Source organism: Patiria miniata, unplaced genomic scaffold, assembly GCF_015706575.1.
Source record: "Patiria miniata isolate m_02_andy unplaced genomic scaffold, ASM1570657v1 HiC_scaffold_24, whole genome shotgun sequence".
Taxonomy (NCBI): Eukaryota; Metazoa; Echinodermata; class Asteroidea; order Valvatida; family Asterinidae; genus Patiria; species Patiria miniata.
This window is the reverse complement of record NW_024037063.1, coordinates 16,521,133-16,547,835: the sequence shown is the minus strand read 5'-3', so window position 1 is coordinate 16,547,835 and position 26,703 is coordinate 16,521,133. Positions and strand designations below refer to the sequence as shown.

General features: G+C 40.9%; 1 protein-coding gene across 1 annotated transcript; it reads right to left on the bottom strand.

Annotated features, from left to right (window-relative positions):
• Positions 1 to 181: 181 nt before the first annotated feature.
• LOC119732513 (cation-dependent mannose-6-phosphate receptor-like) lies at positions 182 to 24,808 on the bottom strand. The gene is made up of 6 exons (XM_038206069.1): positions 24,563 to 24,808; positions 10,483 to 10,661; positions 9,928 to 10,037; positions 8,222 to 8,364; positions 1,659 to 1,785; positions 182 to 780 (listed from the first exon to the last, which is right to left on the bottom strand). The coding sequence occupies exons 1-6, from the start codon at positions 24,685 to 24,687 to the stop codon at positions 655 to 657; spliced, it is 810 nt and encodes a 269-aa protein (XP_038061997.1). The 5' UTR covers positions 24,688 to 24,808; the 3' UTR covers positions 182 to 654.
• Positions 24,809 to 26,703: the final 1,895 nt, after the last annotated feature.

Below are 26,703 nucleotides of genomic sequence, written 5' to 3'. Positions count from 1 at the left end.
TTGCTTTTTTTTTTTTCTTCAAGCTTGGATTGTACAGACAAGGTGGGTACTATTTCGCTTTTTTGGTGTCCTCATGTACATTGGTGTCCTCCATAATTTGCCTTGGTGCTTTCGATCATTTGCCTTGGTGCAATTTCCATTCCTTGGTGCTCTTTGCGCGCGCTGACCAGAGACCGACATATTTTTTTTTTTGGCCTTATCAAACAAGTTTAATCAAAATTCAATTAAACTCTTTACAACACAGGTGTTAGCAAATTGATCAATTTCATGGATTCAGCATGTCATCACTTCTGAATGTACAGAATATACATGTATAAGGGATTTGAAATCTTAATATAAAGAATCTCCACAACCAAAACATTATCAATTTCTGGCTATTTATGAATTAAAAACTGTGTGATGCATGGCCTACATAAATTTCAGCTTATCTCAATTATCTGAAAAGGTTTTTTCAATTAGCAATGTGCAAGTATTTAGGCAACAAGAAAGTTATCACAGTGCATTTTGACTGCTAATATAATGCCATAAAATGAACCTGACTGCTTCTGTATTCATAATGGGCAACAATTACAACTGAATCTTAATGCCTTCTGTGCCAAGCAAAAGAAGATAAATGAAAAATATAAAACCCAGAGCTATTGACCAATCAGAGTCCTACATAGGCAACATGTGATCATCTCTTTCCTCCTCTTCATCGAAGCCAAGCTGGTCATCCCCTAGTCCTTTGTAACTCCTTGACTCTTGAGGAGGGCTGGTGCGGAATACCAGTACACATCCATCCTGTTGGGAAGTCACAACCATTTTTTACATGTGTCAGTTCTTTTTTTGTTCTTTTTTTTGCCCCAATAATTAGGACCCATGGAATGAGTCACGAGGACTTGTTGCGTTTGCAGTAGCAAGATCATACTCTGCTCTTTCTTTGATTTATCACTTGGCTTAACAGCTCAGTCATGTTGATAGATGCAGATATTATATGGCTGAATTGTTGTCTGCCACTATTATTTCCAATGTGCAAGATTTTTTAAAAACTCAACAAGAAACTCTGGTGATGTTGTGATTCAATTTGATGTCATAATAATTTGTTTCTCAGCTGTCCATGGTCATTTGATCCAACTTAAAGGAGAACTTTGCAAAACGTTCATATGAATTTTTTTAAAAGAAAAAACAACATGAACATGTAGTGGAGGATATTTTAATTGGAAGGGCAAAGTTTGGAGCTCAACAGCATTCTTGCAAAATAAGAAATATTAACCATATTCGGTATTAACTATCCAAGTGTTGTGTAATAGTGAGTGAGGTCACTGGACTTCTCCTAGTGATGGATCATGCCACACACATGGCAACTGATCCAGCCATTGGTAATGCACATTTTTTTCAAGCAAAGTAAAATCTTTTGGAAAATTGGTCAACAAATGCTACCGCACAATGGTCAACTGTTTCACTGCAGACTGTAGTCATACAACTACAAGCACACCTGTAGATTTTTCTTCCAACTTCCTAATAAACCAACACAAAAAATGCTCAGGAAAAAAACATGAGTTCACAGTGAGTGGTGGCCATGTTTGCACTGGTGGAATTCCAGTGCTGTGCCAACCAGTAAACTCTTTGGATAGTGAATAATGATGTTTGAATGGTAAGACCATATGGTATCTACTTACAGCCACCAGATTTCCAAAGTCCCTCCAGAAAGACACATTCGGGAACTGCTCAATGCCCTTGGCTCCCATAAAGAAGCGTTGAAAGATGAACCCTAAGATGATATATGCTGCAATCACAGACAAGGTTCTGCAAAAAAGCCAAAGGGCCCGTTTTAACTTTGAACTTAAGTTTGCTTTGTACAAACAAAATCTGCAATCGAAACATAAAGAGTGTAGTTGGAGCTTACAAAAAGCTGATGAGTTTGAATACCTGATACAGGTATTCACTCCAAAACAATGCAGTGTGCATGTAATGTACACTAACCTTCCAAGATCCTTCAAAATCCACTAAGTGGTTTTCTTAGTAAGATTAAGGAAGCCACAGGGTAGCCAATAGTACATGTACTTTACACTGGACAGAATTGCCCCTCTGAGTTGAAGTGCCTTGGTTTACGGTCATTTTCAAGAGTTGAAGCAGTTAGTAAGCTCTATTGCAAGATGAAAATTCAAGGTTTTTGTACCAGCTATGGTAGCATCAAAATGTGGAACTTTAGGCACGGTACCATTAAGGGTCCAAAAACTAATTCTGTTTAGTACGAACATGACAATGCCCAACTTCCTTCTGTCACAAGTTCCATCTACAGAAAATGAGCTAATGGATGTTTTGATTTAATAATTACACACATTCAGGTAAGGGAACACATTGCTGGCACTCTCTGTTTTCAAGTGCAACAAAATCATGTGCCACATGTGACCAATTTTGTGGCTTGAATTCTGTAGCATATTCGACGACAAAGGAACATTTGCCAAGCATGGTCAGTGCTGAGGTACATGTATCTTCCAAAAAGTTGACTTGGGACTGGATAACTTGTCACAAAAAAGGTAGCTTGATGGTCTGCATGAATTACCAGGTCCATCTCTTCTTATCATTATTGGGAAGTTTTTGCCCTACTTCTGCTTACTGATCGCATTTATACCAATTTGAATGGGACTTCCATGAGGGAAGGTCCACAGATAACATAAATAGACAAGTACTGGAAAAATGTCAGGAACACAACATGCCGTTATTTATGGATTCATCAAATCTCACCAAGGCTTTTGACTTTATTAGCAGAAGAAGGCTCAAGCCAGTTCATATTAAGCGCAAACATGAATTTGTGAAGGTATGGCAAGTATTCGTAATGTCAATTCACAAAAGTTGAACACGTGAAACTCTGGTGAATACCATAGCAAACGTTTTGTGATGTCAAATTTGCTTCATATTCACATTTGCATGAACAATGAACCAGCTATTATTTGACATCTTCACCAAGATAGGTTTCCCACCAAACTTTAAAGCTTATACAGTAAACTCTGGCTAAGTCGGCACTCTCGGGACGTGAGAATTTGTGACGACTCACGCCAATGCCAACATCTGCTGTAAGTTGTCATTTTGACGCTTACATGAATGACCTTTTTGCACACATGACTCATCGCACTTATTGGCCTTGATTTACCCTGGTTTATCTCCTTAATGTTTCAGTTGAATCCAGCAAATTAATCTTCAAATTATATCATCACGTTTGGGATATTGAAAGTGGAGACCATGTGTACAAAATAGTAATACATGTACATATGTATGTGCACAGTAACAAATTAAATGCGAGCATGGTCCGGTATACCACGCACACATTACACTAGACTGTCATCAATAAGCAGTGTTGTTGACTTGAGTCAGCGATTTTTTTACTCGAGACTTGACTTGACTTGGGAAAAAATGACTTAAGACTTGACTTGACTTAAAAAAATATGACTTGAGACTTGACTTGACTCGAATAAATTTTACTTGCTGACATTAACACGATTCTTAAAGTTCCCCCAAAAAACACCATAAGCCTCTGGGCGTTCGTGCGCACTAGCATAATCGGTTGAAAAGAATACAGATATACATAGCGAATTAGCAACCAGCACGCGATAGCTGGGAATCCTAAGCCTGCCATACGTCATGTACATGACTATCTATTTGCGTGTGTTATGGGCAACGTATCATACTCAACCTCATGCATGTCATTTGAGGTGAAGTTTGTGCCGTGCGTAGTCTGAGTACCATCCGTTGTTATAGAGTGGTCATTCCATAGAGACCATAGGCTACACGTACACATTGAGTGGTTTACCGTAAGCATGCTAAATGCAACTGGGGTTTAAACGACTGGAAAGCGGCTGCTACCCCCAATCCACCATAAAGCAACAAGAATTCACATCATGCATTAAACAAAAACGTTCGGAAGGACATTTTGTCAGGCGTACTTCAAACATTGAACATGATGGAACAAGTTTGAAAATTTTATATATAAATGTGTTTTTAGACTCTTTAGATACAAATAAGGTGTTTGAGAGAGGATGTTGTGCAATCTGGAAAATACGACCACATTTCACCTGTTCTGAGAGAACTACATTGGCTACCGGTACCCAAGAGGATCAATTGCAAGATCTGCCTCCTTGTGTTTAAAATCCTGCATGGTCGTGCTCCTCAGTATCTCCGTGAGCTTATCTCCCTCAAACAAACAGGTCGGGTTTTCAGATCATCCGGCTCGTACTTACTCGCTGAACCAAGAACTAGGACTATCCGCTATGGTCAACGTGCCTTCGCCAAGGCAGCACCTGCCATTTGGAATAAACTCCCTGCCACACTCCGTCAAACAACATCCCTGGACATCTTCAAAAGAGAACTGAATTCTCATCCACTTCACTAGTTATTTCTCTCTGACTGGAGCTTGACTATTTTTGTGTGTGTAGGCGCCTTGATCGGGTTTCCGGATAAGTGCGCTATATAAATCTATAAATCTATCTATCCATCTATGTTTGAAAAGTACGATTTTTTTTTATCTCCTTACATTCCCTACTCCGGTTCCATCGTCGAACACATTAACTGGTTCCCGTAAGTCGTATGTGCATCTAGAACTTTTTAAAAAATGATTCGAGACTTGACTTGAATTGAAAAAAATGACTTGGGACTTGACTTGACTTGGGAAAATTGACTTGAGACTTGACTTGGAAAAAAATTGACTTGAGACTTGCTAAAATTTGACTTGGGACTTGACTTGACTTGCAAAAAATGACTTGCAAAAAAAGACTTGGTTACAACTCTGTCAATAAGACTACCCTCAAAATGGACAGAGCACATGCGTACAGACTAGAGGGGGTACTGGTATTGATATGCTCACGATGCACATGCGATGTATGCTGTAGGAAACCCTTTTGCGACACCATGCTTGAAGCGATCACGGGCCGTGCCAAACCACTTTTCACTCGAAACTTCTTGCCAACCACAGTCAGAAAGTTGATGCCAATGCGTGATTTTTTGAATGCCGACTTACAAAGGATTTTGTAATGGTTTTTATGGAAAGGGGACTGAGAGTAACACAACGACTCCAGTGAAATGGCGACTTATAAAAGCCGACTTAGAAATAAAAAAATTCAATGGAAATACATTACGGACAATCGGGACTTTAATCAGACAGCCGACTTGAGCAATTTGATGAGTTGTACGATGTCGATTTAGTCAGAGTTTACTGTATCTTCATTCCAAGAAAACACCTATGCACGGTTTGTTTTGATCGTGAAGTCTCTAACACGTTTGAGATAATCAGCAGAGTCAAGCAAGGGAGTGTCTGGGTCGCAAAACTTGTTGGCATCTTTTTCTCCAAAGTTGCTAATCCCTTAGTTGCCATCGACAACGTGTCATCTCGATCCGATTCGCACATGGATACTGAAGGAATGTAGGAATGAACTACCGACGCATCTCCAAGCTGAAATTACTCGCAAAGATCATGGAACAGGCCGCTACATCACAAATTCAAGACTGTTCGAGAATAGGCTTGGGACGGTATTGCATTTACTATACCGCGGTATAGAGTGACAAAAAAACCGCGGTATTCACTAAAACCGCGGTATTATGTCAAGCGGGGTATTAGTTACGTCATTATCAGAAGAAAAAATAACTAACCACCACACCACGTGCCGAGTTGATAAGCCGCCGGCGCAGCATAAATCACGCCAATGCTTCACGCCGCAAATCTCCTAGTCCTACACTAAAAGTGTCTTGGTTTCAAACTTTCATTATCAGTCCATTTCTTTGTAAAAACAACATATCATTGTAACAGATTATTAAACAGGGGAAGCTTACTTTTTGTGGTTTTGCATTTTTCGAATTTGTAAGTCATTGACTTGACAAGGTCCACTAAAAAATAATGCAGATCGTCGACCGATGCCAGAGGCCGACCACGTGATGATCCCCAGATCCTAGCGAACGTATGCTTTTCAGTTGGTATCCATTGTGAGTGACTTAAAAGGCTCACGCAATTAATGCCGGCCACCAGCGACTCCTTACGTGCTTCGCCGGTGTCATGTGAAAATCGGACTCCTACAAAAAATATCGTACTCCTTCTCACGTGATCGGTCCGTGATTGATAATAGTAAACATCACAATATTACGCATAAGCAATTGTGGACGCTGTAATATGAAGTTGTCGGTGCCGCGACCTTCATAACGAACGGACCAATCATTCCAAAACATGAATGGACAATGTTTCGAGCGCCGTTTTAGATGGCCAATCAGCTTGATCTACACAGTGCGTGGGAAAAAGCACGTGCAATTCTGCTTGTGGGCCCAGCAGGACGGGCGTAGCTTTACGTGTGATCGTGCGGGCATTACGGGGGGTTTTCCCACGGTGAGAAATCATGGTTCTTGTATTACGCTTTCTTTTGGAGTATTTTCTTTTCCGGATTTTTATCTAGACGACTCGGCATACTCAGGCGAGTCCCTTCCCTTTGAACGTTGGTACCGATGAATAACTAACGGACCAATCGAACCGAAACATGAATGAAAAAAAAAATGTTCCGAGCGTAGATTTAGGTGGTCAATCAGATTCTTTTAAAAGGGTGTTTGACCATTTTTCATCTCACCATCGTCTCGGTAAAACCTTCCAAAAAAAGGCGAGTACGGACACAGCTTTAGATCGATAAATGCAATGGGTGGGGAAAAGCACGTGTTCCGACTCTCTCTGTGCGGAACCAGTGTGGGACCACGTGTATGACGTATCATGCACTGGCATGTACGGCCACGCACCACGCACATGACGCACATAAACACTAAAGTGTACGCTTCCAGATCGTTCAAGAGTTTTTACCCACGTTGAGAAATCATCCGTTGAAGTATTTTTTTTTCTTAATTTTCCCGGATGGTTCACACTCGCTGCCTCGTATATTCAGGCGAGTCCAGATTTGTTTTCCTTTTGCGCGTCGGTGCCGACACTGCCTGATTGTACATTTATTCCCAAGGCCCATGATGAGACATCATGATGGCTTTGATATTGCGCTTTCCTTGAAATATTTGTTTCTCATTTTCCCCGGATCGGACGGCTCAGCATCGCATGTGAATCCAGGCGTCCCTTCCCTTTGCACGTGCATCTCGCACGCATATAGCACTAGACTGAAGCCTGCAAGTTTCGGCGGTCATATAACCAAGATTGACAAGGTTTTTGTTCTTGTTGCTGATATTCTTGGGAACTATGTTGTGGCAAAAATTACGCATGATGATGTAAGATTTCTCTGGAACAACCACGGAGAAACAATTAAGACGACCAGTTTTTGTCACGACCGTCAAAAACTCCATGTGTAAAACATTGTTTGAACTTTCAGCGGAGACACTTTACACACAAAGAAAACCGCAAACACGGCGGCGTTAGCAGAACTTCAAAGGCCTTTGTGTTATTGCAGCTGCCGAAGTATCAGGTTTTCTCGTCGAGCTTGACAATTGTGTTCAATCTGTCAACGGTAGTTGACAATGCAGACATGAAACTGGATGCCTGAAACCACAAAGAATGGAATCAAACATGTCAAAGAGGTTGCTTGTCTTTCTGTTTGAAAGGCTTTTGCGAAGATTCTGAACACAAAGGAAGAATACCGCGGTATTGAAATTCTATACCGACTTCACCGGTGTTTCGGTATTCATGAATCATTAGTCGGTGTTAGTCGGTTATTAAAAAAAACCTTGACTATCCGGTAATACCGAAATACTGTCCAAGCCTACCCTATTCGAGAACCACCGTGCAACTGCAACAGCTATGCCCCTCGCAACTGCAAGATAAATGAGCCACCCTTTACGATTGACTGTAAGCAGCTCCTACTAGAAACTCTTGCCGCACCACCAAATAGCCCCTCAATCTACATGTACCAAGCTCCAAAGCAACACACGTACCACTCAGGACTTAGTCATAAGCTAGGTGACTTTGAATAGCTTAACCCTACACAGGATTGACTATGATGCTTACCTTCAGGACCTGGCACGCGCACTGCACGTCACCAAGCGTTGACTTACTGTGAGACATGATGGATGCGCAAGTACATTAACAGATATCGCTACACCACGCTATACTAGCGCTCTCTGTCACATCACAATACCATATGATAGCATATGATGCAGTCAACGTACTTTTGATGAATTACAAGTCTAGTCACAAGTTGACCTGGGACTTGATATTAAACTTGTAACAGGCTTGTGATGGACTTGTATTGCTAGTGTACCAATCACTCATCAGACTTACATGATAACTAAGACGGACCCGATGCTTAGGCCGGGGAAAGGAGATACTGGAGATACTGTACACGCTACAGTTGTGGTCATCTCAAATATATAGGAGCAATCCTTCTCCTTATTATTATTCTCTTCCACAACAACTGATGTTCCCTAAAATGATAAGAGAATGGAAAAGGGTCACATTATTAACTTCATAGACTCTGTTGACATTGTGTGCACGGAAGTTTCCTGAAACCTCTCAAATGTAACACTGTGTTCTTGGAACTTTAATTGTATCAGATTTTTGGCAAAGAACCTTCCTGAAGATTATCTACATGGAATCCCATGATTAGTGCAAGCAAATCAAAACAAATTGGACCAATAGTTCATGTTAAAAAAAAGTTTTCTAGGACATCAGGTTCGACCTTAACTTTTTTGTTCACTAGCCAACCAGCTACTGAATCAGGCTCTTTTAACTAGCCCGTGGGCATTTTCCCTAGAGCGCATTTTTTTCTTCTTTTTTTTGATTAGAATGTCTCATAAACAACAATGTGCATACATGTAAAACGTGTGTATAGAGGCTGAAAGTTGACCCCAAGTGATGCTTTCCGGGCCCCTCGTAAAGGAAAATTAACGTGTCAAATTCAGAGTTTTTTTAAATTACATGTAGTTTTGTTATATTGATTTCGTAAGAAAATATTTTATGGAAACTAAAAATTCGCAAGACGGCAAAGAGGAATATCGTGCCAAAATATTACCTCTCACTTCCGAAAACTTCCATGTGGACTCGTGAAACTCGATCACTCGTTCAATCATGACAATCTTTTAAATAATTTTGTGGCGGTCATTGGGTAAAACTTAAACAGGGGACTCAAATGGCTTTGGGAAGGACAATTTTTTTTTAATAAGTTTGAACGATTTAATTTCATTTACTAATAAATCTAAAATGTTCGTTTATAAAACTGTATTATAACGTTATTCAAATGAGTCCGAATAAATCTAGAATCCATCGGATGTACGCAGGTAAATATTTGCATCATCATCATTTTCATTCCCACTAAAGTATGCAATGTGAAAACAGATGTGAGCCATAAGGGCAATCTCAAAACGAAAATAGGTCGTAAGTAAAATTTGTTTTTACCCATTTCCAACTGTTTTCTGATCTATTCTGAGGCAATCTCTTCAGTGTTACGAAAATAGGTCGTAAGTAAAATTTGTTTTTACCCATTTCCAACTGTTTTCTGATCTATTCTGAGGCAATCTCTTCAGTGTTTTAATAAACAGATCTAACAATGTAACCCTTTCAAACAGTTGATAACATTAGACACAAAGTGATACAGGTTTGCTTTCTCAATTTGATGATTTATTTCTTCCTGTCCTTTCATCTTTGTCATATCCCAATAATTTTCGACTCACCAGCCGGGTTTACTTAAGGAATAGTTAGACTAGCCCGTCGCTGTTTTGAGTAGCATTTGGCTAGCGGGCTACTGCTAATTTCGAACCCTGGGACATACTCTGACGCTTGTCATTTGGTAACGTTGGAGAGTTAATTTTTAAGACTATTGGGAATATCAAAATAGTAATTTTAAAGTCCGACTTGGGCCAGGACTCAGGCTGAGTCCTGGAGTCCTTACATCAGAGTCCAAATGCAAGCCCCAAAAATCCAATTCCAAGTCTGTCAAAGAGTGGACTGGAGTCTGGACTTGAGTTGGAGTCCTGACCCTGTATACTGACCATGAGGTGCTTAGTGTCGCATAACATCATGATGTGTGCCTGTCTGGCCTCTTGTCCACAGTGACTTCCATACTCTTTTCCATTTTTGTACGTTAGTAAAATCCAATCAGCTGCAAAATAAATAGACATCACAAACTTATCAGCAATATATGTACCACAAATGAAATAGCATCAGTAATTCCAATTTTATCAATCTGTTACTACATGGAGATTACATAAATAAATAACTAGTTGAGGTGTTAGCTGATTTGACATGCTCCTGACTCAAGGAGGATGGATGTTCATGGACCAAGTATGAAAGATCATTTTGAAATAATGTGTCACATGCAAATAAAATCACAATTGCTATATTGGTACTTCTGGGGGTGTTTTTGCCAAAATGCATTGACCTCAAACGTGGTAGAGTAACTCAACAACTTAAATGCATACAGTGCACTAATTTAATACTTTTTAAAAAAAAATTCACTTTGGGTTTTTTGCTTGTTTTGCTTTGTATTTTTTGTTTGTTTTTCTTTTTGTGGGGTGGCATTATTATGGTAGTTAATAAAGACTCACTTCCAGTTTTGATATCAGTTGCGGTTATTCTTCCTATTACCACTTTCGCAGGTGAGGACTTGTTCTCTCCTGTAAGTTCTGTTTGAATCACTCCAACATCTTCTGTCTCCCGACCATCAATGGCTTCACAAAACCTGATGTCGTATTGATACTTTTCTGCACTATCACGAAGAGATAAACTGGCAAAAGAAAAAAAAGGGTAAATCAGACTAATTAAGGACTAATAATAACTAGAGCAAAATGTGCTTCACAAATCACTAATATCAACCGGTTTGAATCAAACTCATTATGCAGGGACATGAACGCTGTAGGTGGCTGTAAGGAGATCGCATAGCAAAAGTAGGCCTTAGCGATTTGTTCCCGATATTTTTCCCCAAGAAAATGACTTAAGCTGACCACTAAGAGACATTTGCGCTAGATCTAAGCAGGTTTGATGATTTGGTCTGACCATTACCTCTTCCCCTTTACGGTGAATTTTAAGGGCAATTTACAGTGAACTTTGAACTGCCCTATATTACGTTGGGGGCAGTGAACAAGATCACGTGGCTAAAATTAATTATGCTGAAAAAATAATTTTGTGTATTTTCAAAATATACGAGGAATGCATAATTAACAATTTAACAATGTTAATATGTTTTCCTGGCCAATTTTATGAAATGTTCATTCAGTTCTGAAAATCGGTCATTCTTTTTCGGCTGAATTTGAATGCACGTCTTTAATCCCATTTCAATTTAACGGAAGTTAAATCATTTTCACTGTCCGTGCATTCGGTTTTGAGAAAGACAGCCAATTACGTTACCTGTGCATTCATTTACGCAAGCATACCTTTTCGAGAGTTCTGGCATACAGATTCGTGAATGTGCAATCGAAAGTAGCATTTTGTAATTTTGAGGAAACCACCACTGGTGACCATTAGCGACCTTTGACCCCACATGCTGGACAGCTAAGGTGACCCCACATGCTGGACAGCTAAGGTAAGACAAGACAGACCCTATCCTCATTTGGCTAAAATTGGCCAAGGTAGTTTGCAGATATACAATGTAGCTTTTTGAAGACTCATTAGGAGAAAGAAAAAGGAGATACAGCAGGGTCACAGTATACACAGGCTGATATAAATACAGGAAAGATATGTGCTTTCCATCAGTCAGGTCTCTTTTTTTAACCAGTGTGTGCAGGAGGCTGTGTATACATGCAAACATGTTGTGAAATTCAGATCTGATGACTGACAAACCCGCCCAACGCACAGCCCAAACATGTATGTACTATGCATGCATTTGATATTTCGGCAGTACAATGTTCAGTCAGTTGGTCAGTCTTGGTGCCTTCCGCTTGCCAGCAGGTGGGCTATCAGAGATCTCCAGCCTTGTCTGTTGTTCTGCGCTGCTCTCACACATCCCTCATACGTCTTGCCGCTCCCCTCCAAGATGTCTGTTGTCCTTTTGCGTCTGGGGTGTCATCTCTTCTGCTTCCCTTCCACCTTTCCCTCTAAGAGCTGACTCTGACGACTATCAGCTCGGATTATGTGACCAGAATACTGTCTTTCTTGTTTTATGTCAATCATTAGTGTTCGTTTCATGTTTACTTTGTCCAGACCTCTTCATTTGTGACTTTATAACAGCATTTTCCTGTAAAACCACGTTTCTACCACTTCCAGTCTTTTAATGGATTCTTGATGTACAGTCCATGTTTCTGCCGCCTCCATCAGTGTTGAGATGACGTAGCAATTCAACTAAGAGATGACGTAGCATCTCAACAAGTGTAGCCTTAATTTGAGTTTTAACTTTGTAGACGAAAGTAAAACTTGCATATAAATTAGAAATTGGAAAAAAATCACCCCCACAGCGTTTTTTGGCCCTATCTCAATTTTAACCTCTGCCCAGAAGCGTCTGCTTTTGACAGAACAGGTCACATATTCAGAAAGTCTGTTTTGGTTATGTCAATTCTCCTATCTCTGTTTCACAACATCCATCCTGCGTGATGGTATGGCTAAGATAAAGCAACCAATGCAGTATCATCAGCATAGAGGAGGTTATTGATGTTCCTGCCTCCTATTTTACATTCTGGTAGAGCTTGAATCTTTCTATAGTTGCTCAATATAAAGGTTGAACAGTTTGGGAGATAAGACTGTGGTTCTTCCTCTGTTGGTATCTTGAGTAACCGGACCATATCTTTAATGACTGTCTGAAACTGGAGGTCTGTAGCCGAAAGGGGGGTTACGGTAGTGGCCCGGGGGCCCAGCTATCTACCCAGCTGCCAGACTTAGGCCCAAAAAAAAAGTCTCCGGTTTCTGGTATGGAGCTTGCCCAAAAAGTGGTGCGGCGACGCGGCTTTTTTTTTTTTTACCTGTTTTTTTTGCTTCAAATGTCCGCTGATGACTGCAAATGGTGCCCGACTAAACTTAGTGCAAATATATGGGAGTCCAGAGAGGCCACATAAAGCATATTCTGGATCATAACCCCATATTAAAACACGTTAAAATTGTGCAGCAGCAGGATTCCAGTCAAACCAGTGAGTTTGGCGGTTTTGAGACATCATCTCTCATTGAAAAAAAAAAGTTTTCATTTTGCCGACGCGCATGGCTACAGCGACGCGCGCGCATACCAGAAACCGGAGACTTTTTTGGGGGGCCTTATTGGGCTTGCCAGCTTTCCTTCCGGGCCCACCGATGTGCTGACTTGGTGCACTTGGAATGTCAGTCGGGGTTGTCTCAGTCCTAAGACCGGTGGAGGCCTAACAGACATGTTGCTGGGCAACGTGTTGTTGGCAAAGGCTCCCTTGGCCCCGGGACCAGAGGACAGCGGCCAAATAGGCAATACCGGTATCTTGGGGCCCAGTATTGCCAGCCAAAACTCTCTCGGTACTTAGCCCCGAGGACAAAGGCCAAGCAGCCATGTTCCCCAGGGCCGATTTGTCGGATTTAGTTTTTATACTCACTCAAGTAGCCTTAGTAGCTGGAGCCCTTCCTGGCACAGCTCTATCTCTACCCTTGGTGGCAGTGCTGGACAGAGGCCTATCAGGCATGCCAGCAGAGCCTAGTGATGAATATTCAATATTGTTGAGTAAGTCATTCATGGTATGTGGGTGTAGCAAGGAAAGTGCTTTGTTACCTGTGTGTGCCATAGTTAGAGGTATGAGTGATCGGTAGAGTATCATATGAACATCCAAAATTCCTTGCATGGGGGTGGCTTGGGTTTTTGCCAAAGATCTTATAAAGCCGAAGGCGCAAGATGGGGAACTCCATAGAAATTGTGAAATCATCATGGACACCATTTCAGTAAGCAAACCATTGTGAAAACCATTGTTTGCACAATGGTTTGCACAATGGTTTGCTTGCTCGAATGGCGTCCATGGCAATTTCGCAATTTCTATGGAGTTCCCCATCTTGCACCTTCAGCGCTATAAGATCTTTGGTTTTTGCCTATGCTAAGCTGCTGCAGGCACTTGCTCGCCAGACACACGAGAGAGAGGACCTATTTTGTCCTGAAACTAAAATCATACAGATACATGTAGTCTGATTTTATTGCCAGCTTTAGCCTGAACAGCCAACAACCACAGTTCTATACTGCAAATCTGTGGTCTGCATAAAAAGCGGACATTAAAGGCCCATGCAATCCGAGAGAGTTATGAAGATGCTAACTATAGCACAAAGATTTGGGAGATATTTCTACCGAGTAGATTGAGCCTCGTACTACCCTGAAGAAAGGAAGCTCTTTTCGAGGACCCCTACCTCTACTGGACCCTTTGGAACCTGAGTGATGCTGCATAGATAATTGGCAGGCTGACAAGGACCTGGCGGCAGTCACCTTCACAATTGTATTAAATAACTGGCTTAATACCACAAATTTGATTTGGATTTTGAATGTGAGATTGTAAATAATTTTTAAATTAACAAAATTGAAAGAAGGATTAATAATTATTCTATTTTACCGAAGACAAATAGTAATGATGTGGTATTGACAATCTAAATGACTTGAGATTAATACAGAAAGAAAAGAAGGTTGAACCGAAATTGAAGAAGTGTTTGAACCAAAATTGTAGAAGTGTTTGAACCAAAATTGAAGAAGTGTTTGAACCAAAATTGCAGAAGTGTTTGAACCAAAATTGAAGAAGTTTTGAACCAAAATTGAAGAAGTGTTTGAACCAAAACTGAAGAAGTGTTTGAACCAAAATTGAAGTGTTTGAACCAAAATTTGAAGAAGTGTTTGAATCAAAATTGACGAAGTGTTACTGAAAGGGTAATGTTATTAATATAGAAAGAGAAAGGTTTCAACTTAAAGAGAAAATTGATAAAACTTAAGTGAACTACAACTTGTGAATATTGATGTCAATTTGAAGATCTGGTAATTAATAAGTGAATCTAAGAAATGAATTGTGAATTTTTGAGATGGAATGAAGATTTTGTGATTGAATTTTAAGAAGTGAAAGTTTGAAACTTCACAGGTTAATTGGTGAATTGAAATTGTGAATTGTTACAAGTTGAGAATTAAGGTTAATAGAAATAATTACAGTGGTAAACACTGAGTGTCAAACAAGATTTTTGATACGTTTTACCTCATTATAGAAGCTTATTTCGCGCCTACATACTCTATGCGTCCTTATCTATTGATCCGGGGGGTTCAGGAATTCCATATGTGTATGTTTTAGATACTGGGTCACTAAAGTGTGACATGCACCTAAAAAAATTAGTTCAAAAATCAGTAAAATTTCTGTGTTTATTTTAATCTATGATATGTGTAGGAAGCAACTTAAAAGTATAGAGATAGTTTCTCAACCCAAAGTACATTTTTCACAGTTATTTATTTTCTGAAATTCAAATGTAACGTATGTAACACGGTGTAAAGAACATTTATGAGGTTGATAACTTGTGATATGTGAATGCGTTGGCATTAGTCAGGGAGCCTAATATTGTTGATGTACCCTAACGTGGCGCGGCCCCTAACGTGGCGCACTTTGATTGTTCGCCTGTATCGCCTAGCTAGAGCAAAAGTTTTAACTGAAATTTCACAGAAAGTGAAATGTCATCAAGTTCTAAACACTCCCGTTTATAAATCGCGAGTTTATAGAAAAAAAAATTTTGGCGTGATTTTCCGATTTTATTTTCAAGTGCAAAGTGAACCCTTTGAAAATGCCCCGAAAAATAAAAAAATAATTTTCTGACAAACATTTGGCTGGGTTTGTAAGTTAAGATAATAATGATTTATCAGAATTTATCAAGTTTACAGAAATTCCTAAATGTTAATTTGGAATTTTCCGAGATTTATTCAAGTGCGCCACGTTAGGGAACACTCTGCCAATTTGTGCCCAATTTCCGGACGCGACCGTTTTTGCATTTCGGATGAAATTTTGTGAAACCGAAATTGTTCACAGAGGTTAAACAGCAAGCATTAAAAAGGTAAAAGTACCAGTATTTCAATGCATAAATTTGAGGTTTATCAACAAAGAGGTTTGGCAACACTACACAAGGAAAGTTGGTTGGGTAAGCTTCGAAGTGCGCCACGTTAGGGAACACGACTATACTTGAAATATCGACCTATTTGGACCAGGACTTTGGATTACAGAGAAATGGCCAGTTGATTAATGTACTGAAAGACGCCGCTACAAACGTTACACAAAATGTACAGAAAACACTTCAAATTTTGCTGTTGGTGAATTTTAGTTACTAAATGTTATATTATTACAATCTATTTGTCATTTGATGTACAGAAATGTGCTATAATATTGTACATACCATGTTGGGAGATATTTATTGGACATTAATGTCATAATATCTAACGTACGTCACAAAAGACACCAACATCCACAAAACATGTAAAACTGCATAAACCACAGTGACTTATGGAATAGGCTAAAAATGAACATTAAAACGAAGATTCTATACATTTGCAAACTTGGTAATCACAACATGATGTAAAATGAAGCCTAATTTAAAAATTTCCCATTTAGCTGTAACGTATGAAACATGTGTCAATTGTGTGGACACCAAAGTTCATTCATGCGCCTATTCTTAATTTATATTTGAATGTTATGAATTGTGAATCGTACAAGATGTATTCATGGGTAGCTTCACTTCAAATATATTTTAAAGCGAATTGTTTCAATTTGCTCCACTCTATGTAAGAGGAAAAATGAAATGTTACGTATGTAACAGTTGGACACCAAAATGATTTGTGTTCTTAACGTGATTTTTTTGTACATGGAAAGCACATGGAGACGATAATTTTTTTTTAATATGTCATAACTGCTGATGGTTCACAATCACTCCACTTTCAATCAGAACATGTCTGTTATCAGTTGTTGTTATGCCCATGTTATGTTTGTAACATATTGGACACCAAATGTTACAAACGTTACTTTTAGAGTTTTCATATTTCCTCAATTTTTTCAGAATTTTCAATTTTTTTACATAGGAAAGTCTGGTATTTATAACAAGAACCATTTATGGGAAAAAATCAGTTGTCAAAAAGAAGTAAAATAGATAGCAGTTTAACAGGAAATAGAAGAGTTCCAACCCCTTGTGTTGCATGTCACATTTTGGTGTCCAATTTGTGCCCTATTTTCACACTAAATAACTGATAAAAATTAAAGACATAGTCCATCATTTGTAATCCGTGCATTTTGTTCGTTTGAAGCAACAAAAGTGTTCAAAATCTAATGAAGGATACTGAACAACTAACCTGATGAAGTTTCAGCTCAGCTTCAGCTGTATGGAAAAACAGCATTCTAGGATCTCATTTTCAAATCAAAAGTTGCTAAATCATGTTTTGAATTGTTTTGAATTGCAGCTTTACGCGATGTCGCGCACTGATCCGACGAACTATAGCAACCGCGCGAGCCTGTGCATCATGCCAATGCTTGCGCGCACTGCACCGGCACCGAATAACAAATGGAACTGCTAATTTAAATTTTCCTACGGTGCTTCTTAAGACGCACCGTTGGAAATGCCTTCATTTTGTTGATTTCTTCAAAATGAGAGCTTGCCAGAAAGAATAATTCCACAGGGAATTTAGTCCCCTTACTATCTTTCAACCAGTATGTTTTTCAACAATAATTACGCCAGTTACTTTTTTGGATAGCTGCAAATGATGGACTCCGGCTTTAATTCCCATGACCAGTGGTCATAAAGTTATCTCCATTATATCTCTCACTATATATGCACATGAGAAAACAATAAAAAGACCAAAAAGTAACAAGAAGGTTATTTAATCTGGATCCAATTTTCTCACCCCAAAATCTCACCAGTATTGTATTTATATACATATGTGATGCTGACCAGCGTTAATCAGGAAAATAAACTCTAAAGCAACGTTAAACTTGTACATTTTTGTAGTCTCTTTTCATCAGTTTATCACCGAGTCGTACGTCATGTACATGTATATGTACGTGCGCGAGTACGAAAGCGCACACGCACGCAAGCGCCCTCCTTTGTTTAGTTTTGGTTGAAACAGTGACGTCACTCCAGCCAACCCAAGTCACGAAAATGCTCAACCAATGACCAGAGCCGAAATATGTTTCTGGTAACTGTCGCGAAAACAGGCTCGATCATTGGATAGGCGACTGCGCCTACAAGTTAGTGCACATGCTTATGAGGGCAGTTACTAAGCAAATCGCGCGTGCGCACTGCGTGTTCACGTTGCACGGCCGTACGCCATGTACAACTAGACTCTGTCACTGTCGTACGTGTGAGAAACTGATGAAAAGAGTCTACAAAAACGTACAAGTTTCACGTTGCTTTAGAGTTTATTTTCCTGATTAACCTCGGTCACCATTGCATATATTCCTGACATGCCTGAAACCCCCCGGATCAATAGATAGGGACACATGGAATACTAAGACGTAAAAATTAGCTTCTCCAACAAGGTAAAAATATTGAAAATACTGGTCATAAATTTTTTCGCCCGGTTTTGAGTACTTCATACCCTGGACTCCCTCCGTAACGTAGGGAGGAAAGGGAGTCCACCTGGGCGATCGTGAAGTGTACCGGTAGGGCCCGGTTCCTATAAGGGAACAAAATCCACTTTAAAATTATAGGACCTACCGGTACCAAACTAGTTGGCGACATTCTTAATAAACAGGTATGTCACAACCTCGACCCCAGGGTGTCGAGTAGTACGTGCCCATCACTACCTGCTCTCTCACCCTGGTATTGGATCATTTGCATGTGCAAGATTTTTGAACACGTATGCAAATGAGGAATAGTCTGGTGCCTGCGTGTGCGTTACATTTGCGTTTGTTTTTGTATGCGGTGTCTGGGGTAAAAGCAGAGTCAATTCGTCGCAGCGCGAGCATGGCGCGAGTTACGAAAAACACGATTTATTTAATTAAATTGTTAAGATCTTACCGAGACAACATGTAGTATCACATTTTATATTAATTCCCTAGGCCTTTTTGCTAGGATGTAGCCTCAATCCTGCAAAATCCTCCAATTGGCCTCATGGAAAAGTAGCATATAGCCTCAATCCTGCAAATTCCTCCGTTATTTCTTGAATATGGTCCATGGAGGGATGATCACTGCCTGAATCCTGCAAAATCCTCCAGCTATGACTGTCAATAGGCTGAGGCAGAGGCAGTGACATCCTGGAGCAGTACGGAGGATGTCAAGTATAATCAAGGACTAACTTTATGCACGGCTAAGCATAAACAACACAAGGTCCGGCCCAAGACCTTGACACAGTGCGTACTCCGAAATCAGCAACGCACTTTTGCCATGTAACCTCAATCCTGCAAATTCCTCCAATTTGCAAAAAGGATTTTGGAGGATTCAGGGCGGTTAGGGTTAATATGAACAAATTGGGAAGGAAATGAGTATTTTCGAGAAAGGCGTGGACGAATAATCACGAAAACACGTACTGCATGTTGTGAATAACAACACCAAGTACAAGACAAAAATCCATTACTAGCCAATTGCCGTATCGAATCAGGATGCAGGAAGAAAGTTTCCTATCCAGGGTTTACTATTGGAAACTAGGTTGGAAATAAAGTAAGCACTGGGGACGAGGTTGGGTATGTCATAGATAGAGGGCAGGGTTTTGATTTTGGATATTTGGGGGTAAAATGACGATGACAGCGCGGCGACAACACGCGACCCGAAAATAAAGATGGTGATCACCGCGCGATGTACCGTGAGCACACACGGCGCGCTGAATCGCAAGGCACAAACCGCGCAGGAAAAATCGTGATTTTTACCCCAAGAATCTGTTCAAAATTGCAAAACGGGTGTCATTAGAATGGAGAAAAGTCTGCTTTTGATTGTAAAGGTGATTTTTGAGCAATAAAAAATATTTTTGACTCTAATTTTATCAAAACAAAACAGGGGCCCTACACTTCACGAGGGTGTCGGACGCTTCGCCCCATTTCCATTTCGCCCCATGTCACTTCGCTCTTAACCACTTCGCCCCATCTCCACTTCGCCCCATCCTCACTTCGCCCCATTCTCACTTCGCCCCATCCCCACTTCGCCCCATCCCCACTTCGCCCCATGTAGTTTGAAAAAGGTGAAGGCCAGGGGTGCAGCAGACCAGTAAATAAACTGCCAAAGACCCCGAATGCTCCCAATTCTAGAAACTCAGGAAAAATACAAACTCTCTGATGAGGTGTTCGAGACACAGGGACCGAGACACACATTGCTTATTTCATCATCTTTAATTTTTTGTTCAATTTCTTTAGTTGGAGTTACCCAAAGACTTTTCGAGCATTAAAATCATTAATTTGATTGTTTTTTTTGTACAACACGTTGGCTTTGTATTAATTGTTGCCCTGTACTACACCGAACTGTTGGGCACATGCATGATTTGCACAGTAGCTTGATGGATTGACTGAGGTAACAATCAACTTTCAAGCTGATTGGTCTTCGTTGTGTACAAAGCGGGCGTGCTAATTATTGGAGAGGATGCCGACTGTGTGGAGAACACCGAGCCACTCAGCCAGTGGCCTAATGAAAATTGAACATCAGTCCAGCGCATTGGTGACGGACTGAAGAAAAAATAATCGATTTGAAAACAGAGAAACTGGGGAAAAAGCTGCATGGACTAAAATGCCACTGCCTCTCTAGCTAAATGTTTAGGATTGAAAAATAAGTCCAAAAATTGCGAAATTGGAGGTCTGAAAACAAGTTAAATCTCAGTAAAAATGTTACAAAATCTGTTTGAAGAACAAATATTGAAAGTACATAGAATACGTGTACATCTCAGGCACTTTATAAGCACTTTAATGAGCTAATGAACTTTAACTTAGGCCTACATCTCAGCAGTTTAATTAGCCCCACTAGTGTGGCCGCGGTGTGCTGCGCTGAACCTCTGGCCACACACTGTGGTACCGCGCACTACTGAGGGCGTTTTCATAAAATTTACAGGCAGTTTCTTACATATGGTTGTATTCTATGATGTCCCATCTATCACTTCTGGCATGCTTAGGTGTAATGATGTTCAATTTTCCGAGATATTCTTGAATCTTTCTGGAGCCCATATGTACTCGTGAAACGTCTGGTGATGGCAGCCATTTTGAATGTGACAAGAGATTACCTCAAGCTGTGACGTCGCGTTTATGCAAATTGATTGTCGAGCGAGGGCGCGAGTTGCAAATGCGACGGCTGTTTCCTGTTCCAATTAAAAATGAAAATAATACCCTGTGCATGCGCTGCGCGGGCATCGATGTCGACGGCTTGGACGACGCGCGCGACACAGGAAACAGCCGTCGCATTTGCAACTCACACCCTCGCTCGACAAGCAATTTGCATAAACGCGACGTCACAGCTTGAGGTCATCTCTTGTCACATTCAAAATGGCTGCCATCACCAGACGTTTCACGAGTGCATATGGGCTCCAGAAAGATTCAAGAATATCTCGGAAAATTGAACATCATTACACTTAAGCATCCCAGAAGTGATAGATGGGACATCATAGAATACAACCATATGTAAGAAACTGCCTGTAAATGTTATGAAAACGCCCTCAGTAGTGCGCGGTACCACGGTGTGTGGCCAGAGGTTCAGCGCAGCATACCGCGGCCACACTAGTGGGGCTACACTTTAATGAGCATAACATAACTGGAAAGAAAATGCTTCTTTTTTTTTTTACATGTAACGGCTGGGGCGAAGTGGGGATGGGGCGAAGTGGTTAGGGGCGAAGTGGAAATGGGGCGAAGTGTCCGACATTCCTTCACGATCGTTGTCCACCTGGGCTTGTGGTGGCCCACTCAGAAAGCTTTTAGGTCAACTCGGTCCGTGACCAACTCGGTCCAAGTCAACTCGGTCCGTAACCGAGTCGGTCCGTGACTGGCTCGGTCCGTGACCAACTCGGTCCGTGACCAACTTGGTCCGTAACCAACTCGGTCCGTAACCAACTCGGTCCGTGACCAACTCGGTCCGTGACCAGCTCGGTCCCTATGGGAAAATGTACGCAAAAAGATTGCATTTTTTTTGTAACAAGGCGTTCCCATCCCGATAGTATTTTTAGGCGGCCCACCCCTTTGCCCACTGAGCTGAGGTTGCGTGGACAATCAAAATCCACATAGGGCCCTACATGTAAAATATTTACATGTAAATGCTCACTGCTTGCCGTTATTCACTACCCACACCCCACTGTGGTCAGTGACATCCTAGCCCGACTGCGTCTGGCCGTACAGTACTATCGCAAGCTCTGTAGTACGGCCAGACGCTCAATGCTTCCACAGAGACTGAATTTTTTCCCGCTGATGTAGCGATTTTGCTACAGATTTTGATCGAGATTATCTTTTCATCCAGGATAAAAATTTCCAAAGTTAAGGTTCTTAGTCGTAGAGCTACTCATACCTTTTCGAAAAAATGTTCTTTGGTCTCAATATTTTCATCCATCTGGCCAAAAGACGACTTTCAGTCATCATCTTCCACAAATATCGTCCCGAAAATGCTCCCCCATGCGATATCAAAATGGCGGCCGCGCTGTAATGTTGCATTATGCGGGCGCGCTTATGCAAACTCATGAATATGCATAAACAGTCTGTGACGTATGACCTCGTGTTTTTGGACGTGCGTTCGGCGGGGCTGTACGTACATGTACATTACTTGTAGACAACAGCCCAGTACGTGCATGCACACGTACGTCCGCGCGGCGGCCCTGCGGCGCGCATGCATGCAGCCGTCGCGCACAGCAAACGACTGGTAGACGGGCCGGTGCGGAAAAAGCTCACGCCGGATCAGTGACGGCTGCATGCATGCGCGCCGCAGGGCCGCCGCGCGGACGTACGTGTGCTTGCACCATAGATAAAGAATAAAAAGACTAGATTGGCAGCGCGTCCACACGCGTTTTTTAATTATGCATTTTTGAAGTGTACACAGCGCTCGAAATGTTATGCAAGTATTTTTAAAAACAATATGAATTATTGTACCGTCCAATTTATTAATTGTTAAATTAATTACTATTTTTTTTTTAAATAAGTACTTTTTTAATTGTAGAATACATAAGCATTTTAAAAATAATGTAAAGATTACTATAATGTCAAAACTTGAACAATTGAAGGGTTCATAATCATTCTTTTTACGTTAACAGCGGGTTACACCTAGGAAATTATGATGTATTTACATTCAAGAATATAAATAAAATGCCAATTAGGTTTACAAAGCAAAAAACTTGAAGCTGGTCTCCATTATTGAACAAATTCAGTACACTTTCCAAGCAATCGCCGCTAGTGTGCTTAAGTTGATTGCTTGCCCGGTCCCCTCCCGGTCCCCACGTACCCTTAAACAACTTCTCTGATAAGCACTGCTAAATCTCAATGCTTCTTTTCATTGACGCTAATTGAATTCCCCTTTTTATTTATTTCTTTATTCATTCATTTATTTCACTATTATTCCATACTCGTGTTTTGAAAGAAAAAAAATCTTCATCAATGAAAATCCCGCCCGCAAAAGAAGGTTGCGATCGCCTTTGCGCAAGTTTAAACTTGCGCACGCAAATTAAAATGGCGCGGTGCAATTTGCGTGCTTCAGGAGTCCCTCGCGCAAGTTTAAACTTGCGCGCGCAAGTTTAAACTTGCGTGGGGGACTCAAATTGCGCTCGACAGAGCTAAATGTATCTTTCCTCCAGCATGTGACCAAGCTCAACGCGCGCGAAGCCACCGAGTATTTGCGCGATGCGCCCACGCGTTAGCGATAATGGTGCACTGTGCACGTGAACGGCGTTACGTTCGTCACGTTTTCGCGCATTATTTGTATCTTTCCTCAAGCACGTGACCCTCCATGCAAGTCGGCGCGTGTGGACGCACTGCCGATCTAGTCTTTTTATTCTATATCTATGGCTTGCATGTACTGGGCTGTTGTCTACAAGTAATCATGTACATACATCCAAAAACACGAGGTCATACGTCACAGACTGTTATGCATATTCATGATTTGCACGAGCGCTCCCGCATAATGCATACATTACAGCGCGGCCGCCATTTTGTAATCGCATGGGGGAGCATTTTCGGGAAGGTATTTGTGGAAGATGATGACTGAAAGTCGTCTTTTGGCCAGATGGATGAAAATATTGAGACCAAAGAACGTTTTTTCGAAAAGGTATGAGTTGCTCTATGACTAGTAAGAACCTTAAGTTTGGAAAATTTTGGATGAAAAGATAATCTCGATCAAAATCTGTAGCAAAATCGCTCATCAGCGGGAAAAAAATTCAGTCTGTGGTGAAGCATTGAGCGTCTGGCCATACTACAGAGCTTGCGATAGTACTGTACGGCCAGACGCAGTCGGGCTAGTGACATCCTAGACCTTTCTAGATATTTCTCTAATCTTTTTCATTGTCCTTCATCTACATAATTCTGCCCAAAAAAATATTCTGCTGGATTTTCTGTACAACTCATTTTAGTAATACTATGAAATATTCTGTCAAATGTAGCCGAAATTCGGCTAGTACTAGAACGGTCACTCAATCACAGCATGATCACAGTAATTGTGGATCACAATAGAGTGTTTTTACCATAGATTGAAGCGTGGCTATGTATATAGCCACGTTCACGGGTCTAGTGGAAGTGTGGCCTTTGTTTACCATGTTTACGGAGGTTGTCCAGTAAATTGGCCACATTTATGGGGCTAAAATGAAATGAGAAACCCACTTACGTTTTTCCTTTGAGAGGTTTAAAAAGATTTTTGTACTTTTCTTCTGACTTGCTGTCCACCACACAGTCACAGACAACTGGTCGCACAACATACAAAATACTCAATATAACAAGGAAAACCTCCATCTTTCTGACGAAAAATTCTTCCAGGTTCCGGGTTCCACTTGCAAATCAATCAGACAGCATCACATTCACATCATATCAATTTACACGGTACGTTTTGTTACGCGCGTAACTCACTGCCGGTTACATGACACGACACGTGTAGCCTGGCGAAATATGCAACTGGTTAACACATTGCACTCAAAGGCGTTGGTTACCATACGTTAACATCTAACGTCACGTGCCTCTTACTATTGGACTATGGGGGTTTTCGAAACCTTTGCTTCGGCTTCGGCTTCGCCTCCTACTTCTGAATCACTGAGAGGCAAACTAAACGAAAATATTCCAACTTTTGTCTTCATATCAACCGATTGAATGTTTCTGAAGCACAACAGGCACCAAAATGTAGCTTGAGTCCCCGAAGTCGGGGCCTAAAATGTCATTAAGCCGAAGACGAAGCCAAAGCCAGTCGTTTCGAAAACGCTCTATGTCATTAACAATGAGGGTGTGGGGTTTTTTAAGCGTAATATATGTGCTGCAAAACTTCTCTTTTTTTATCCTAAAAATGATTATTTTTTTGTTCTTCAAGTTCTTTTTGATATATATTAAATATCGACAGCCACAAGTTTTTGCTCCAGAATGTTTTGCCTTGCATATCACCTCCACGCTACTAGCATTTTATACACCTAGTCCATGGGCCAGACCAGATATTGGTACCACCCGAGGTGGCAAAACATTAGGGGTGCCAAATGCTTTGTAGGATTGACCTAAGTACAAAAACATGTGATAACATCTCCAAATGAGTAGCTTAGTCTCTATTTTTGTTAGTTTTGTGTTTTGCCATTAAGTTACATTATAATATGCATTATATGTACATCCCTTAGCATATGGGTTGGCATAATATTACGCTGTTATTGCAGGTGATTATGGCAATAAATACAGACAGGCAGTTAACTGGTGAACAATGAAGCCTATGCCAGTAGTGCATGTTGATTGTTACCATCAATTTTGTTTCCGGGGGGGGAGGGGGTGTTATGTTACGGTACTCTGGATTAACCCTCAAGGAGTCCGCCCCCCTCGTCTTTTTCATCGATAGCCTTGAGAAAACAAAATTTCCGCGACCCCAGCTGTTATTACTTTATAGCCTGTAGCCTAGCTTGCGCATCTTTTGATACCAAAAACATAAAAATCAGACCACGGGTTGCAGCGCAGCGAAAATTATTCTGGCGCTACGCGTCATGAAAACTGAATTTCTCCCGACGGTACACAGAGCAGAATTAACATTCGTGCATATGAATAATTAATTAGCCATAATTCCAAAACACTGATCTCTATATATTAAAAGACTCGATAGCGGATAAAGAGCCGCACAATGAATGAATTTGACGCCATATTGGTGAGACCGGTGAGACCGGCTGGTGATCTACAAAGGACAAGGTGCCGTCTTTATAGACAGCATGATTTCTTTTGTAACATCGCGGTTCAACTTATATTTTTACCACGACCACTGACCAAGGTTTACAATTTTTCTGACGTCGTGGTTTACTTTTTTAATGCCAATTTTTATATTTGCGCCAATATTGACGCCAATATTCACGACATGGACCCAAGTCGCAAATATTTACGCCAATATTGACGCCAATATTCACGACATGGTCTCCAAGTCGCAAAGATTGACGCCAATATTGACGCCAATATTGACGACATATGGCCTCTATGTCGCAAATATTGACGCCAATATTCACGACAGGCCCAAGTTGTAAACCCACTCATGCATGATTTTTTTTTCACAGCAACTTGACCTGGCTCAACCGCTCAAAGGTAGCCACGAAGTCGATCGGCCGGATTTCTGGCCGCGTGTTCAACCCACTGATCTCTATATAAAGACTGGATAGCTAAATAAAGAGCCGCACAATGAATGAATTTGACGCCATATTGGTGAGACCGGCTGGTGATCTACAAAGGACAAGTTGCCGTCTTTTATAGACAGCATGATTTATTTTGTAACGTCGCGGTTCACTTGACGTATATTTTGGCCAC